Here is a 16756-nt window from a genome sequence, read left to right as displayed (position 1 = left end):
TAAAATCACTATGGGATGCATAAAAATGTGCTCAAGCAGGAGTGCTCATTATGCCAGTTTATGTTTTGATATAAATTTTGGATGGAAGTGATGAGGAAGTTGACATTTTTATGGATTTGGCTGTTCTGATCATTTCAGGTTAACTGCAGATGTGCAGTCTGAGCCCCAATCTGTTCTGTTCTGTCATATATTTTATAGGCAACAGTAAGCAAGGCACATAACCCAAATGGCTTCAGTAAATATATAGCTGTATCCATGAATAATATTTTTCATGTAGGCCATGAGAGTTTTCCAAAATAGCAGAGTTTGCTCAGCAAACGATAACTAAAGAAAATATTATTGTGTCAAAAGCTGTTTGAGAAAGGGACAGAAAATCTTTCACCTCATTTGTAGATGTCATTTAATCAACACAGATAAAGTGAAACTGTGTGCCGAATTTGAATTGGGAGTTACATAGCTACAGCTTATAGGTTACATTTGAAACACAGAACTGCTGTGCTACACGGGATTAAATCAAAAGCTGAGTGACATCTCTGTTGGTGTGAAGAAGTGAGAAGTGATGAAGGATGACTGGTTTGCCCCTTCACACTTCAGGGCCTCCAGAGCAGACTGAGAAAAATGCTAAATATGCGGCACTGTTTTCAGCATGTCCTCCGTACTCAGATCATGTACTATTTTTAGGTCTTCAGTCTGGTGCCAACCAGGTTCTTTCCCGCTTCATTTTTAACAGTGTGAACTGTTTAAACAATGGTTTGTTTTCGGTGTTAACGTCTCAAGTGATGCGTCTATAAGGAGTAGGTGTTGTTGTCATGACTGCCTTCCACAATAAGGCTCTGGACACAAATTAGGCTCGCATAATGTTCTCTCAACATTAGTGTAACACTGATGGCTTCGATGGAGTCTCATAGCAGCACCTACAAGCAGGTCAGCAATGGAAAGCGACACTACAATGAGTGCACAGTATTTAAAGTTGCCAACATATTGTTACACCACAAAGTTACGGGACAACCTTCACGACATGAAATGAGATGCCAATAACCAAGGATTTTTTAATGAAGATATTCACACTTGACTCGACGCCTAAGAAATTAAGAGCCAAAGAATTTGGAATGAGGCCATACACTACAACGTGCTATAATGATAATGAGCCCACCGACTGAACGGGAGTGTCAGGCAGATTTATGACAGGGGAGTGAGGCTACTACTTGGGGGACAAAGCTGTATATTTTCTTAAATAGAAGACATTATATCAAGAGTTGAAATAAATCTTGATAACTCCAAGGGGAAACTGGCAGCTGGAATGACTCTCCTTCATACAGCATAATAAAAATCATTGGTGAAAAAACATGTATAATGCAACAGAACATATAACATGTATTATATATACACTTTGAACATTGTAAATATAATCACGCTACCCAAATTTCCCCTTGGTGAACACATTTGCCAGGAATTGGTCTGCCTTCTGGGAACTCATTCCCTAGGGATCACTCAACACTTCCTCAATCCATCAGCAAATGCTCCAGTTGAGGAATTCAAAGACTGCTCTTCCTGAATCTGCTATTGTGCAAACATTCCCCCTATAAATGGTGGATGTGTCATTCATATTAACAACATTGCTACAACATCTTTTCAACATGCACCCTCTTTAACTTGCCCCCAGTGAGGATTGCCATTGGCTGACCTCAACTTGTATCCAAACCTTTCTTGTGGGTAATGCATTGATACTTTAATTAATGTTAACAGAGTTTTAGTTTTGTGGGTAATGTGTTGATTCTCTGATCCAGATGTTTAGGTGGATAACAAGCTGACTTAATGATCCAGATGTTTTTGGTGAGTAACATACTGACATTTTGAACACTATCAACACACTCAGTTTTAGTTTTGTGGGCAATGTGCTGATTCTCCAACCAACATGTCTGGGTGTGGGTTAATCCCTTTAAGTTAACAGTGGAGTCAGAGCAGATATGTGGTGCCTAAAATTTGAAATTATGCCAGTCTAACCTGACGCATATCATATTCTCATTTCAAAATGTTTATCTTAGAATAACAATACTTTCTTGTCAGTTTCTTGAGTGTTTTCCTCATAAAAATTCTCTGTGGGCTCCAAGTGTTCTACCAAAAATTATTAAAAAAGAGTTCAAGACAGAATTTACACTGAGAAGAAACATCTGTGAGAGAAAAATTGAGCACATTTACAAGAAAACAAGTTACACTGTATTGGAGAAAGACATAAGGAAATTGTTCCTGTAATGTAAAAATGCAAATGAATCCCATGCATTCTAATTCTCAATATAATTATTCTACTGTAGACATGACAAACATTTTCTTGGCTGGATTATTTCCTGTGTCCTGGAGGATTTGACTAATCTGCTGATGATCCAAAGGCAGAAACATCGAAGAAAATGTTTTTTGCCACTACCCCGAGGACACAGAGTTGCTCTAATACACAGCAGTACAAAATGTCTCTTCTTGAAGAACAAATGGACATTTTCCTCAGGCCTCACTGGTCCATGTTCTCCTTTCACTGAAGGAATGAAATGTTGGCTTTAGCACATGCACAGTATTGTCTATAAATCTCCCTGAGCACTTGACTGAAGGGCGTGGAATGCACTGCACTGGTCACAGTTATCACAATGCTCTGCATAAAGAGGATCAATTCATGTTTACTGAATGCCAGTTATATCAGTGACTTATGACAAAACAATATCACATCAGTCGCATAGTTTGCGACATTATATTCAGTTAATAATAATTCAAAGCAACTTTGCATGCTGCTGCATCATTATTCGAACAGGCTCGTAACATACTGGAAATAAATAATGATAAATCAAAATAAGTGGCAGGTACTGGTGTTGCATTTTATGCTATATCACTTTAATCTTCAAACATGTCAACAACAGAAATGACAGCATCTGAATAAAATGTTCTATTGTTGTTTTTAATTGCTGTGTCTGGCAGGGCACAGTTCCCGCAGCGAACACGAGCAGTGCATACTCTCTGCTGTGTTATGCGTCACCATAAAAAATCTCTATTGTGATTCATCTGATGATACATCTACAGTGTGCTCAATGCGATCTGTGTGGGTGGACTCCAGAAGCATAAACAGTAAATAATCCAGTTCTGTGTGGACCTTTCAAAACCACGCAACAAACGTGCACCTTAATCTTTGCTTCGTTTCACTATCTAACACTCCATTTCAAGCATCTATCTCCTCCTCTTGTATGACATTTTGCAAGTTTAGTTCATAAAAAGAGATGTATACTCGCATATTTTAGTGTGAAGGCAACGCCACTGTATACATCGTTACAATTATAAAGTCATTCACGCTTGAGACGTTTCAAAAATCAGCATTTAGCCTGAAGTGAAAAACTTCCTAGCTGTCACGCAAGCTGCTGCCTCTGCGCTTGGTGTCTGAGTTCGGCTTTATTCGTGAGAGCTCGTCTCTTTTCACTGCGTGAGAAAGGGAGGCAGAGAATGATCGCAACTTCGCGAACTGCTTGTGACTAACCTAGCTTGCAACTGACGTGCATTTCATTCCACCGGTCTGTTCACCTGGTACACCAACGGTGTCGCACGAAAAACAGGTAAGTCGAATCGAAAACGGAATCATACCTTTAATGTACATTTTGAAGGAAACCGACTGATTTACGTTTAACCTGACTTCGATACCAATATCTATTCCGTTGTAAAAGAGAACTCTGGGGGGAAGTTAGTGTAAGTTCGTAAAGTCTGGAACATGCATAGACCTGTATACGGCGGTGCAGGGAAGTTCTCAGATCGAAAATCTTATGTAGGCTGACTTGCAGATTATCACACAAGTTTTGAATAACGAATATCTGTGTAATTAGAAAGACGGTGCATAGGCTACATGCGTATGATATGCTTGAACAACCACGTTATTTCGAGTGTAGTTTATTTTGTGTGCCATTAACTCCAATTTCTTCCACTTTCTAGACACCCTCACATGTTTGATGCTGTCTGCGGCTGCTTCGCCTATAAGAATGTGGCGTGATTAGTTGCAGGGAAGAATAGTTTTTGCTCATTTAGTGTGAAACGGAACAGTTGAATAAAGCGAGGCAGTTTACAATAGACACCAATTAAACATTAAAAGGGAACATGGCGACGGGTGGATTCAGATCAAGTCCAGCAACGGATTTTTTAGAAGAGTGGAAAGCTAAACGTGAAAAGATGAGAGCAAAAATGCTCGGGGATATTGCCGCTTCTACCGGCGGGACCTGTGTCGGCGCCGCAGTCGCATCTTCCCTTGGGACAAACAGCAAAAGTGAAACACGGAATGCGACACAGAGCACGGAGTTGAACAACAACGGCAACCCGGACCGGGGAGGGTCCTCGGCTATCAATTGCGTGTCATCCCATCCCGTTGTTCGGTCATCTTCCTCATCTGCCCTGAGGAGGCCAGAGGATGACCCACATCAGACGCCAGTCGCCAGGGGAACCGATCCCCCGGTAGGTAACTTGAAGAAGACATCCCAGCCAGAGAGCGTACCCAGCACTCCGCAGTTGGAGTCCAGCGGGAATGCGTGCACCGAGAGCGACAAGGAAAGCCCTACTCCGGGAACGGGCTCCAACAAGGGGAAAGAGAAAAAGAGCTCGGGTCCGAGCGCAAGGAAGGGAAAAGGCCAAATAGAGAAACGAAAGCTGAGGGAGAAGCGGAGATCAACAGGTGTTGTCAGCATACCGTCCAACGAGGTGAGCGCGGCGATGTTTTGTTTGTTGACATATCACCTATAGTCACTGTAACTTTACCCCGAAAAATAAACTACATTGTGCATTTTATGATACACTGTTCTCGCAATTGGATGAAATGTAGTAACTTCTCGGAACCATTATAATGTTCGAGAATTGCTGATTAACAGCAACAGACGTTGTTCTCATAGATTCAGTGGGAGCAAGTAATTAACGTGCTTCGCCTTTAGACAAAAAAGGGTAAGCAGTCGTTGGTTTACTTTTCCCATTACATTCTGAATCACTGCATGTTGTCAACAATAAAATGGGGACCGAATCCTTTAACGACTCTGTACACAAGTTTATGTAAGACAAACGTGTGCAGAAACATGTCTGTTCTAGCTTAACTGCTCAGGATGATCTTATCTGTCTGGCAGGTAAAAAAAAACAGTTGTGCTGCGAAAATGTGTGGACAACAGCTTGGATTGCCTTGTTATTGTTATTGTTCGTAAATCATGTTGCAATCAAGGTGGATCCAAATGAGACAGTATGTGTCTGTGGTTGGTGAACTCAGTACACACCCGCTATCAAATGTAGCCATATTCTTGTCACTACTGTCTGTTTGGGTCATACCAAACATAGTTAGTAGTTAAAAATCTGAAAAATGTAAAAATGGTTTAAAGTATGGCAGTGGCACAATGCCTAGTTGACACATAGTGTACATACTAGGCCTCTGGCCTAATGTCAGTGTTCCAGAAAGTGTTACCCTATGGGCAGCTTCTCTTGGAGGTTGACCAGTGTTTCAGCTGACTGATATCTTGTCATTAGGCAAAAGCGGTGCCAGACTTGAGTTAGAGACTGGGATCCAGCCAGGCCATAATGTTAGGCTTCAACGGGAGAAACATCCTGCCAAAAATGTGCGATCATGCCCCGTGGTCTCAATAATCTTTTAAATACAGAAGTGTTTTTTTCTCTCTCAGATTTCTGGTTAACATTTACAATGCTGTCCGTTGGTTTGTGTGACATGTAGAGCGTGACAGAATTTAAACTGGAATGGGCCGCTGCACATTGTTGCAAAGTGTCTGCTGATTGGAATCTCTAGCCAGCCTTTTTTTGAATGGCTTGGGGTTTGTGGAGAAGGTGTGGGCATGAACATGCCCAGTAACTCCTTCTGGGGGACACAGATGCCTGTACATGGAAACTGTTGGCTTTAAGTGCAGCTGGGAGTCCAGTTGCAGGATGCTGTCACCAGTGCACTGTGCAGCTAAATGACATGAACAGAAGGTTTGCCCAATGTCAATCAGACCTTACAAATACCCAGGGACATCTTACATTGTTGTCTGAATTATGGCAGGGGGAGAGGGAGAGAGATTGATGCCTTTGAATGGGGAATGGGGAAAAATGTGGAAAGCACAAAGGAATCACACTTGATCCCTCCCAAGGGTGGTCTGGGTGGTGAGTGCATCTACACATAGTAAGGTGTACTTTTCCCCCATTGTTCTCAAAATGTGAATCTGTATCTTAGTCTGGATTTGTTTAATGTGGTGGTTGAATATTACTGGGTGGCAGTATGGCATAGTGGTAAGCAGCAGGACATGTAACTGAGAGGTTGCAGGTTTGATTCCCCATTGGAGCACTGCCATTGTACCTTTGGGCAAGGTACTTAACCCAGAATTTCCTCAGTAAATATCCAGTTGTATAAATGGGTAACGTGAAAATTGTAACCTATGTAAGTCGCCCTGGATAAGAGTGTTTGCTAAAGCCCATAATGTAAGGTAATACAGCCTTTACATTACTGGCTGAACAGTTAGCTCACTGTTGCAAGTAGTTAGTCTATTATTGGAGCTCTGGCTGTAGTTTAACACCCTTTGGGCTCATTTGTGGAGAAAGGTGACAGACCAGCTCTAGAGATGACATTCTTTAGTGTAAGAGTAAGACTAAACACAGCTGAGAACAGCTGTTTGGTTTAGAGCGTGCTGTCAGTTTATGCATAAGCTCATGTTTGCATGAGTGGGTTCTCATTTTTCATCTGCTGAAGTCATGTGATGGTGAACAGTGCCATGGCAGTGGAGCAAGAAGTGCATATGAGTATCATGTGGGTTGTTGCTCTAGAAGTAGCTCTAAAAGTAGAAATATTTTGAATGAAAACATCTGACTGTCTGTTTGGAGTATTTGCATACTTTTCATAAGTCCATCTCATTCATATGCACACGCTAATCTGCTTCTGATTATATAAAATGCGGTCCAACGTGAACCAGCATGCAGTGCATTGTTTTTAATGATTTTTTTTCCCTTTATTCAACACTTTCTTGCAATAGTCTCTGCAGTTGTTCAGGCGTGCTTCAGCACGACAGACGTAATCCTCCGAGAAAGTTTCACTACATCTCCCACAGTGCACTGGGATGATGTGGGCAGGAACTGGGAGATCGGCGCTTCTCCGCTGATGTCCGAGCAACTTGCAGGATGCCTGAGAGTGGTGAGCTGAGGAGAACGTGCTGACACACCACCCCTACCCCTGGTGGAATGAAGCTAATTTGTTCTGCCGCTGCGCTCTCTCGGTCATTGTTAGCTGATGACATGGCTGGAATGGAACCCAGGCCTTAGGTATCAGCCTCCTCTCAAGCACCTGGGTAGATTATTTCATTTTTAGATGGATGGTTTATATGGTGTTGCCAATGAGAGGTACAGTAGCATATCTGAGGAGATAAAATATGTTGAGCAGATCTTGTGCTTGCAGTTCTGCAGTGGGACATCATCTTTGCCTGGCATGGTCTGTCTCTTTTGACCTCAATGGAGCACAAGGATAAGGGTATATGGCTCCCATTTATTGAAACATCCTCAAACCGAAATTTTTCCGCTCCTGTTACAACGACAGCTCAGAAGCTCAGCTATGCCTGCGGTCACTTTGTAGCCAGCAGCTCATTCATCGGGGAAAGGTGGTGTTGGCCTCTAAGCCCAGAGCTCTTCTTTCTCTATTTTTGTCTCCTTGGATGCTGTCCTTTGCTTATTTTTCCTTCTGCCCAGTGCTTCCTCAAGCTGTGACCAGAAAAGACGTTTCCTCTGCTTTTTACCAAACCGGGGTTCACATTGCTCCCAAGAGGATCCCGAACTCTTCCAATGGAAAGCCTGGATGAGTCAACCCACACTACACTTTCCTAATGTTTCTCTTCTCCTAATGTTGTGCCTTTTTTTAGAATGTTCTGAACTTCTGTTCACATTAGTACCTGACAGTTATTTGCCCCTCTGTGCAATGGCTATTCTCATACTATACTGAACTATAGATGGGTAGTGTAGCACAGCGGTTAGGCACAGGGCTTGTAACCATAAGGGTGCCGGTTCAATTCTCTACTGGGGCACTCCTGCTGTACCCTTGGGCAAGGTAATTAACCCACAATTGCCTCAGCAAAAATCCAGCTGTATAAATGGATAACATGTAAAAGTTGTAATATATGTAAGTTGCTCTGGAAAAGAGTATCTGCTAAATGACAGTAATGTAATGGGTATAGCGGTTATGGTTATGGACTGCAATTTTATCCAGGCGGGTTTCTGCTGCTGTAACTGTCAGCAAGATGCTCAATCTGAATTACCTCAGTAAACATCCAAGTATAAAGAGGGATTCTATGTATAATGAAAAGTATTCAAGGTGCCCATGGAGAAGGGCAAAAGCTAAGCAATAATTAATAATTTGAATAGTGCAATAAATGCTGATTGATTTTTAGCAGTAATTTCAAGCAAGCTTTGGCAGAGCCTTATCATGGATTCTGTCCTTGGCATGTTCTCACACTCTCTTTGAAGTGTATAATGTGGGCATCAGGTTACTGGAGGAGAAAGGCTATCTCTGAGTGCAGAGCATTTGCCACATTCTGAGGGTGTCAGAACCTGTTTTATTTCATTTCCTGTAAGCGTTGCCTTGGAATCTTGCTGGAACAGTACTGCCAGAATAGAAACAGTGTACAAGAGCATTTCATTTGCTTTGGCAAATAACAAAACAACCATTTGTTGATAGGAGGCATTAAGTATAAGTTAATGTAGCCTGGTTGCATTTGGCTTCCTAGGTTTGTTTAATTTTGTTCTGGTGGCTTTTAATTTACCAGTTATTTGTAGAAGTAAATAAAGAAAATCTTGGTTGGGGAGATGATTTTTCAGTTTTTAAAGTCCTTTGTTATTCAAGGGTACTTAATGTACAGTAATCTTTCAGGATTGTTTTTTCTGATAGAGTCAGATTATGTTGAAATTTATTTAGTCAGTTTGAATTGAACTTAAAATACCATACACTTTAATAGCAAGAATTGACTGTTTCTAGAGTTACATTTAAAGTCATTGTGTTTAATAGTTTTTGTCTGTTAATGTCTTCACTTTGAACATTTATTGAGAGATGGCGATGTTCGGGAGGGTTTGGGGAATCCGGGAGGATGAGTGGAAAGAATGCAGGAGGACTCGAATGGTGGGATGAACTTTGATAATTAGATGAACAGGACAGGTAAAGCCCTCATATTAAAAGGGATACGGTCCTCTCTTATGCAGCACTGGTTTTCAGGCAGATTTCAGGAAGCACAATAAATGACAATGTCAATGACATGCTTCAAATGGCTGACTTGTAGTGGTGAAAATGGTAGGTGTCAGATTTAGCCAAGGGTGATCTTCCTGCTCACGGTTAGCATTTCACTCTTAGGTGGCAAATCTGAGATTTAAAAATATACAAATAAAGGAAGACTTTTGGACTCGGCGTGTTCAAAAACCCCCAGGTAAATGTTTTTAACAAAATCTGACATGTTTGTTCACTTGGCATGGAATGATCCTATGGCATTAGAAACTTTAGAAAGTGACGTCACTTACAGCCCACATGGAAATGTAACAGCGATGAGTCACGCGGGGTTATTTTTGGGGAATACTTATGAGCAGTAGTTCAATATGGTGTGGAATGCAACGAACAGTCACTGAAACCCTGATAGTGTATGGCGTTTACGCGTAACAGGGATGTCACCCCAATGAGCGGGTACTCCGGGAAGCTTTCTCACTGCAGCATAATGGGCAGTCTCTGCTGTTATCACACTGGGGAATGAACCGAAGTGGTAAAAATAGGCCTTTATGGCCCAGCCTGTTTGCTTTTTCTGTTTGCATGAGAAATTACTCACTTCTCTGTCACAGGCGTAATGACGACATCGCTCTGATTAACTCGGAGTGTTCAAGTGGCAGCATCTCGAGTGGTTGAGATCAGGATCTGTACATGTTGGCATTACATTACAATACACTACATTATTGGCATTTAGCAGATGCTCTTACCCAGAGTGACTTTCATAGGTTACCCATATATGTTACTTATTTATACAGCTGTATATTTACTGAGGCAATTGTGGGTTAAGTACCTTGCCCAAATGTATAGCAGCAGTGCCTCAGCAGGGAATTCAACCAGCAACTTTTCAGTTACGAGTCCTGCTCCTTACCACTATGCTACACTGTGAACTGCTAGATACCACTGTGCTCCACTGGCACAATCACTTCTGTGTTTCTGATCTCTGAATTGTGCTACACTATAGATATCTGAATGACTGAATGAACTGTGGCCATTTCACTCACTTATCTGAGAGTTGCAGCTGGGAGAAATCACAATTTGCATTGTAAGACAAAAAAACAAAACTTCTCAGTTGTGTAATCACTGTCAGCTTGTGCTGGTTGTGGCTAGTCTTTTTTATTTATTTTTTTTTTTTACAGAACTCAAGATGTGGACGAAATCTGTAAAAAACACAAACCTGATTTTGATCTATCAAAGTGGGATTAGCACATTCCGTACTGAGCAGGGCATAAAGGAGCTCAGGACTTGCAGGACGGTTTAAAATCAGTTTAGGAGACTGGCAAAACAAAGCATTTCATCTTTAAAAATGACGGCAGTCCTTCAATGTAGTGAAGGACTCAAAAGACTTTGCTGTCCATAACGAAGCAGCATGAGTGGTTCAAATCAGTGAGTTACTGAATAAAGCCACACCAATCTTGGGGATTCATGAACGCTTCCCGATCCTATGACTGCTGTAAACCTTGACATTGATTTGCTAATTTTAAACATCCCTAGAATTAAGGACAATTATAACTGTTCTGTCCTCACAAGTATTTACTGTTATCACCGAATATGCTGCAGTGTGACTTTTAAAATTCTTTGTCTTGGAAGACGTTGATGTAAAGTTAATGTAAATTTTTTTAAAAAAAAAGGTTGTCCTTCTTGAGGTTATTGCCAGTATTGAAGGGAAGATCTCATATTTCATTGATAATTAAGTGAAATGCTTTTCCTTTCTGCGGGGTGCACACCTTCATTATCTCGATTACCAGATATGAAAATGGAATGTCTTTCATCTCTGCACTTCTCTGCTCAGTCTTCGGCTGGCGTATTTCCCCCGTTAATTAGCAACACACAGAAGAACTCGACGCTAACTGTTCCACATTATAGTAATCGACCTGCAAGTTGTGGATTTCCTGCCCTAATCCTCAGCATTTTGAAGTAATGATTTTCAAGCTCACACGGCCTACAGCCGAGGACTGCTTCAGGTGTTACGTTGCATGAGCTTGGCGAGGTGGTTGTGCGCCATCACACACAAGGCTTAGGCGCTTTCCTGTGACCTCTCAGGACAGCAGTCTAGTAGAGGCTGATGTGCAGGCAGTTGCATTTAGAGCTTGGTGGTTTACTTACACTCACACGTACGCTGACATTACAACACACACACACACACACAATTTGAGGGACACACAAAGCTTTGAGTGGGAGGGAAGAGAGATTAGGGCCGGGGTGCTGATCTGCCAAATCGGACCCCTCCTCTAAAGCTGTCCCCGCTGAAATGCGTTTGTTCCCCTTGGCCTGGAGTGTAAACGGAACTTGTTTGCCCAACATTCCTGTCAGTTCAGAGATTTGTGAGTCAGCGGGAATCGGGGCCTCTCTGCGTGATTAGGCATTGGGGCCCGTCTGTTTGTGTTCACTAGAAAAGAATAATGCAGGACTCTCTCTCTCTCTCTCTCTCTCTCTCTCTCTCCTGCTGCCTCTCAGGACGGGGGGCAGGGGGGTGGGGTGGGGGGGTGGCGGTGGTGGAGAGACAGCCACCGCTGATGTGACCGCGATAGCCCCTCCATTCTCTCAAATTTACATCGCTGGATTGAATACTGAACAGCGCGTACCAGCAAACAAATGAGGGGTAAACAGTGTGCTTCTCTCGTTTGTTTTCAGTGTAGCTGCAGAGAAAGCATTGTGTATCCTAGCAACATGCCACTATCAGTTGAAATCAAGCCATTTTTGAGGTGAACTTTTTGTTTTCTCTGTGTGTTTTGCAATCTTCACATGTTGAAAGAGCCAAGCTGGGCTTTCTAGTCATTGAAGATCATTTTGCTTATGGATGGCTGGAGGATTTAATTATTTTTTGGTGAATAATTTAAAAAATATGAAATGTAACATATGCTTTGTGAAAGTTTTTAAACTTGAATATATTACAGGGGAAAAATACTTTTGTATTTTTGAACACAAAAGTCTGTGTTATGAAGATGTAACTTTTTGTGCGATGGGAAGTGTGTTCAGATGCATCAATAGAAACAACATTCCCAAGCTGTTTTGGTTTATATTTCCCAGACTTGATACAGCAGAATAAAATGTCACATTATCCTATTGATGTGAAATCTTGATCTTTAAAGAAATATTTCATGTATGGAGACAATCTTGTCTTGCGGTTCTTTGAAGGAGCAGTTCTTGAAGCCAGCAGTCTTGGCTAACCTTTCCAAATCCTTCCAGGAGAGCACTGGAGTCCCAGCACCGTGACTTGGACTCTGTTCACTGCAGTGGGGCGATGGGTGCGGCTCTGCCATCCCATGCCTGATGTGGCCCAAACGGAGGCGTCTCCAGCTGTGTTTTTCCAGCGCCGAGATCTCCGGCACGCGTCACGACTCGTTGGCGAGGCGCACTGGGCCGCCAGCAAACCTCACCCGCAGGGGACACATGGGCAGTTGGGGGGCCAGGGGCCGAACCCCCCTCTGTCTCACCCAGCCGGGAGCCTGTCTGGTCGGATCCGAAACCTGACTCTGAGTTGTTGTTTTTTCTAAAACCCTCGTGGGTGAGCTTCCCTTTGTGTGGCTTGTGCCATGCGTGTGCTGGAGAGGTGAATGCCCAGCCGGCGGGGTGGAGGGCGGGTTCCTGCTCCCACATTCCCCCCCTCAGGGTGCTGCCGGTCACGAGGCACACAAAGCCTAAAGACAACACGGGTGCAAAGGCAGAACCCACACAGATTACGCCTCTATTATTCCCCATCAGCCACTCCACCCTGTCAAAGCATGAGGCGCTACCAGGCTGAGAAACCGTCGATAGAGAGTCACAAGTCAGCAAATCTCGCACTCGTAGGCTGGTAATTGGGGACTGCTCGTCAGGGGACTACGCCAGATAATATGAAGAGTAAATATTTACCACAACAACAAAACCTGGTAATGACGACAAATGGTAGTAGAAGAATTCTCATAATGTTGACACACCCTCTTAATCTGTACCCTCAGAATAGTTTCTTTTGTTCTATGGGTGTGGAACATTTGAAGACTCCTTGTTCAATGGTGGATGTGTTTGTGAAGATTTTCAGATGTCATTTTGTGATGGTGGTCCGCTTATTTCCACTTGAAAGAGGTCAAATATTTCCTAGATATCTCACTGAATTGTAGTGTCTTTTGAGTCCAATGTAACATTCCATTTTTGCAAATCCAGTGCAAGGAGCAGTAATATTTCAGCAGTTTAATTTTTCCTTTGGGATATCTGACAATGATTATATCAAAGGCTAATCTATCCTTGTTGGCTTTTTGTCACAAGGGATGTTTATATTCAGAATTTCACAACAGCTGAAACAATCGGTATTTAAATAGCTTGACTTGCATCATTTTTTAAATTTTTTATCAGACAAAAATGATTGTCCTGTTAGTTAAACTCACTATTTCATATACAGAGTTGCTAGGCATTCTGAATAAGCAGGCAAAGTAGTTGTCTGAATCTCCCCTCTATTCAGCGTTCTCAAAAGGAGCAAAAAGCCAATTGAAAGCCACAATGCCAGGTCACCCAAGTTCCCAGTTGGGTATTAACCTTTGGCTCATGAGAGAGCACGCCATTATAAGAATGCATTGCGAATAAAAACGAACCTCTTCCGCGCGACAGATTGGATTTTTCATCCCCAAGACACCCTCATTGATTCTGAATCAACCCTCCTCCAGTCCTGTTGGCTTTTTTCATGCTCTGTCAGCTGCTCGAATTTCAACTGCTGGATGGTATTTGGCTTACGGATGTGCAAGATTTATTTTTGTTTAGCCAGCTTTTTTTTTTTTTTTTTTTTTTTTGTTCCTTCAAAAACTATAAAACTATAAAACACTCTGCTGCTGTGATGTGGAAAATACACCATTTGCATAGCGGACTTGCATAGCACAGGACTTGTGACGGTCCTCACGGTCTGTGCTCGGATGGATGTGTTTATCCTTTTCTGTCAAGTAAACAAAAGATGTGTGTGCACGCTCTGGTTGTTGCCTGTCAGAGTGGCACAGCCTCCTCACGATATGATAAATATCGGAATGGGCAGCTCACTTCTCCTTCTGTGCGCCTGGGTTTGTGTTCCCTCCGCTGAACTGAAGGGTCACGCGACGGAGCCCAAATAGTCCTCGGATTCGTCTTATCAGAAGAGAGGGACCGGGAGGGCAGTTTACCTAAGGAATTTGGTTTTCAGATGAGACTGTCCAACAGCTTGAAGGCAATGGGTCTGGCATGAAATTTCCATGTGGGATGATCTAAAGAAGGAAATGGCCTACGCGTAGTGTCAGGGTTACGAAAATAGTTTTGAATCTGCCAAATCCTTGAAGGAGAAGTCCATAATAAGATTGTGTGGATTAATGCCAGGGTACCTTTTAACTGGATTATCTAGTCTGTATCCCTAGGAAGGCACAAAACCTTTGGAATTGGGATTCCACATATAATTAATGGCAGCAAGGGTGTTCCCTAGGTCAAGAAGTATTCAGTTTGTCCTTTATACTTGATAGTTGATTTCTAGTTCCAAAGCAGCATACAGAACATTAAATGAAATGCCTCCCTGTGCACCATGGTGTTATAAAATAGCGTAAAAATCTGACACGATACAGCAAGTGTAAACAAGTTGCTGAAAAAAATTGCACTAACGTTTTGTGAGCCAGAGCCTGGTCTTGTCATTTGCAAACCCAGCATGAATATGATTGTGATGGATTGCTTCCATTTGTAATGTATTTCTTCTTCAAGTTTGTGCTCAGTGTACAAATAAGGAGTTGATGAACAACTGCATCTAATGCACAAAGTCAACAGATTATATTATAAATAAAAGATATTAACAGAAGTTTAACTTAAAGATTACAAATAAGTTTGGTGCTATGTCTGAGCATTCTAATGTGGTCAGTGCCATGCTTAAAATTTCCTGTCTCCAGGATTGCTTTCCTTATCCACAGGATAAGATGGTTATTCTTATGATAAACAGACATGTTTGCAGTTCTCAGCACCTTAAGTCCATTTGTCATTAATTAACATAATAATGGATCTAATTAGGCAATTAAGGGTTCAGTTCTAATGGAGCAAAACCAGAAACAGCTCAGACATTTCAGGGCCAGGGCTGCCTATCCCTATTCTAAAACCATTTATCTGCCATTCATCTTCTTTGATACACTGGTGCACATCTGCACTCTTGTGATTCTTTGTTGAGAAATGACGTTTTTGTGCATTTCACTGGAACCACATTAAACCATGACCTTCCCGTTGCTTGGTGACCCTTGTGGTCATGGTCAGACACTAATGAATGTGTGAATCACCGTCAGGTGTTTGTGCTCATGGCCACAGACAATTGGGTCCAAACAACAACAGCAAAAGCCATTTTAGAAGGAATGTACAGAAACCTGGAACATTCTGTACCATTTGTCAATCCTGGTGAATGAAATGGAATACTTTGGAAGATGAGTGTACTTGGTTTTGTGAATAGGGTAATGTTACACAGCAGTATGCGCGTGGATTGGCACATGATGAGACTTCATCTGAACAATGTTGGTAAGGCACACCAAGGCAGTTTCTGAAATCCAGCTTTCCTCCATTGAGCAGAAAGGACTAGAGCAGTTGTGAGTCATTTGACAGTGATGTATGTTAACTCCAAAGTTCCTGTTCAGTACAGACCTTGTATGGAAACATTTTTTTATCATTAAAGCATCTTAGTTGTGCTGTAATCAATCATTCAAGCTTTCTAGGTGTAACTCATGTGCTGTCTGATTTGAGTCATGGGTAAGAATAGTCTGTTGGCACCGCGGGCAATGACAGTATGGAAGGGTTATTCCAGAAAGGCCAACAAAAGCTCAGGAATGGAAAGTACTGTAGATGTGCTTGGTGGTGCGGGTGGATTGTTGTGAAGATAGCTGGAGGGTGATAGGCAGCGTACAGAATTTTCAGGTTTTGCCGTGCGTTTTTCTCTCAGGGAAAGTTAACACGTGTGATGATTGAAAATACCCTGAGATAATAGCTGTTGATAACAGGCTTGTCTTGTCCCTGAGGAACTACAGTGGTGTGGTGGAAATTAGTTTCCCATCATCATCTGCTCTCTCTTTTGAAGTCTGTGTGTTGCCAGTGTGGGGATATTAACTCTTTTTAACTGCTCATTCTTTAGAAATCTCAACTCTGGAACATGATTTTCATGATTTTCTGTTGTAAAATAATTGGAGAGATTTGCATGTCTTCACAGGTAAAGAGAATGCTGAATGCACAGTGCATTTACCAAACTTAAAGCAGGTGTGGGCCCTGTTTTATACTAGCAGGATATAATGTACTATATGTGATTTCAGTTGTATTAAGTTTCTTTTATCAGTCTTTCTTACTCATACAATAAAATTTGTTATAACTACCTTAATTTACAATAAATATTCTTCCAGATTGTGTAATTTATGTATGGAAGCATTCTAACTTTCCAAGGCAATGATGTCATTAGTATGCTGCATGTCAACATAGTACCTAGTTCCTGTCTTGTGTTCAGTACTGCCTTAATTGTTTGATCTTTGGGAGGATAACCGCGTACTTCTT

The 16756-nt window shown here is 42.0% G+C and overlaps 1 protein-coding gene across 1 annotated transcript in view; it reads left to right on the top strand.

Moving 5' to 3' along the window:
- Positions 1-3459: 3459 nt before the first annotated feature.
- LOC118770407 (PRKC apoptosis WT1 regulator protein-like) overlaps positions 3460-16756 on the top strand; it is a 55807-nt gene continuing 42510 nt past the window's right edge. Inside the window, exons 1-2 of the mRNA XM_036518054.1 lie at positions 3460-3587; positions 3958-4713. Coding sequence (XP_036373947.1) covers positions 4120-4713 — 594 coding nt within the window. The 5' untranslated portion in view covers positions 3460-3587; positions 3958-4119. The remainder of the gene's footprint in view (positions 3588-3957; positions 4714-16756) is intronic.

This window comes from Megalops cyprinoides, chromosome 23 (genome assembly GCF_013368585.1).
Source record: "Megalops cyprinoides isolate fMegCyp1 chromosome 23, fMegCyp1.pri, whole genome shotgun sequence".
Lineage (NCBI taxonomy): Eukaryota > Metazoa > Chordata > Actinopteri > Elopiformes > Megalopidae > Megalops > Megalops cyprinoides.
Note: the sequence above shows the minus strand (reverse complement) of the source record. Positions and strands in the feature narration are given on the sequence as shown.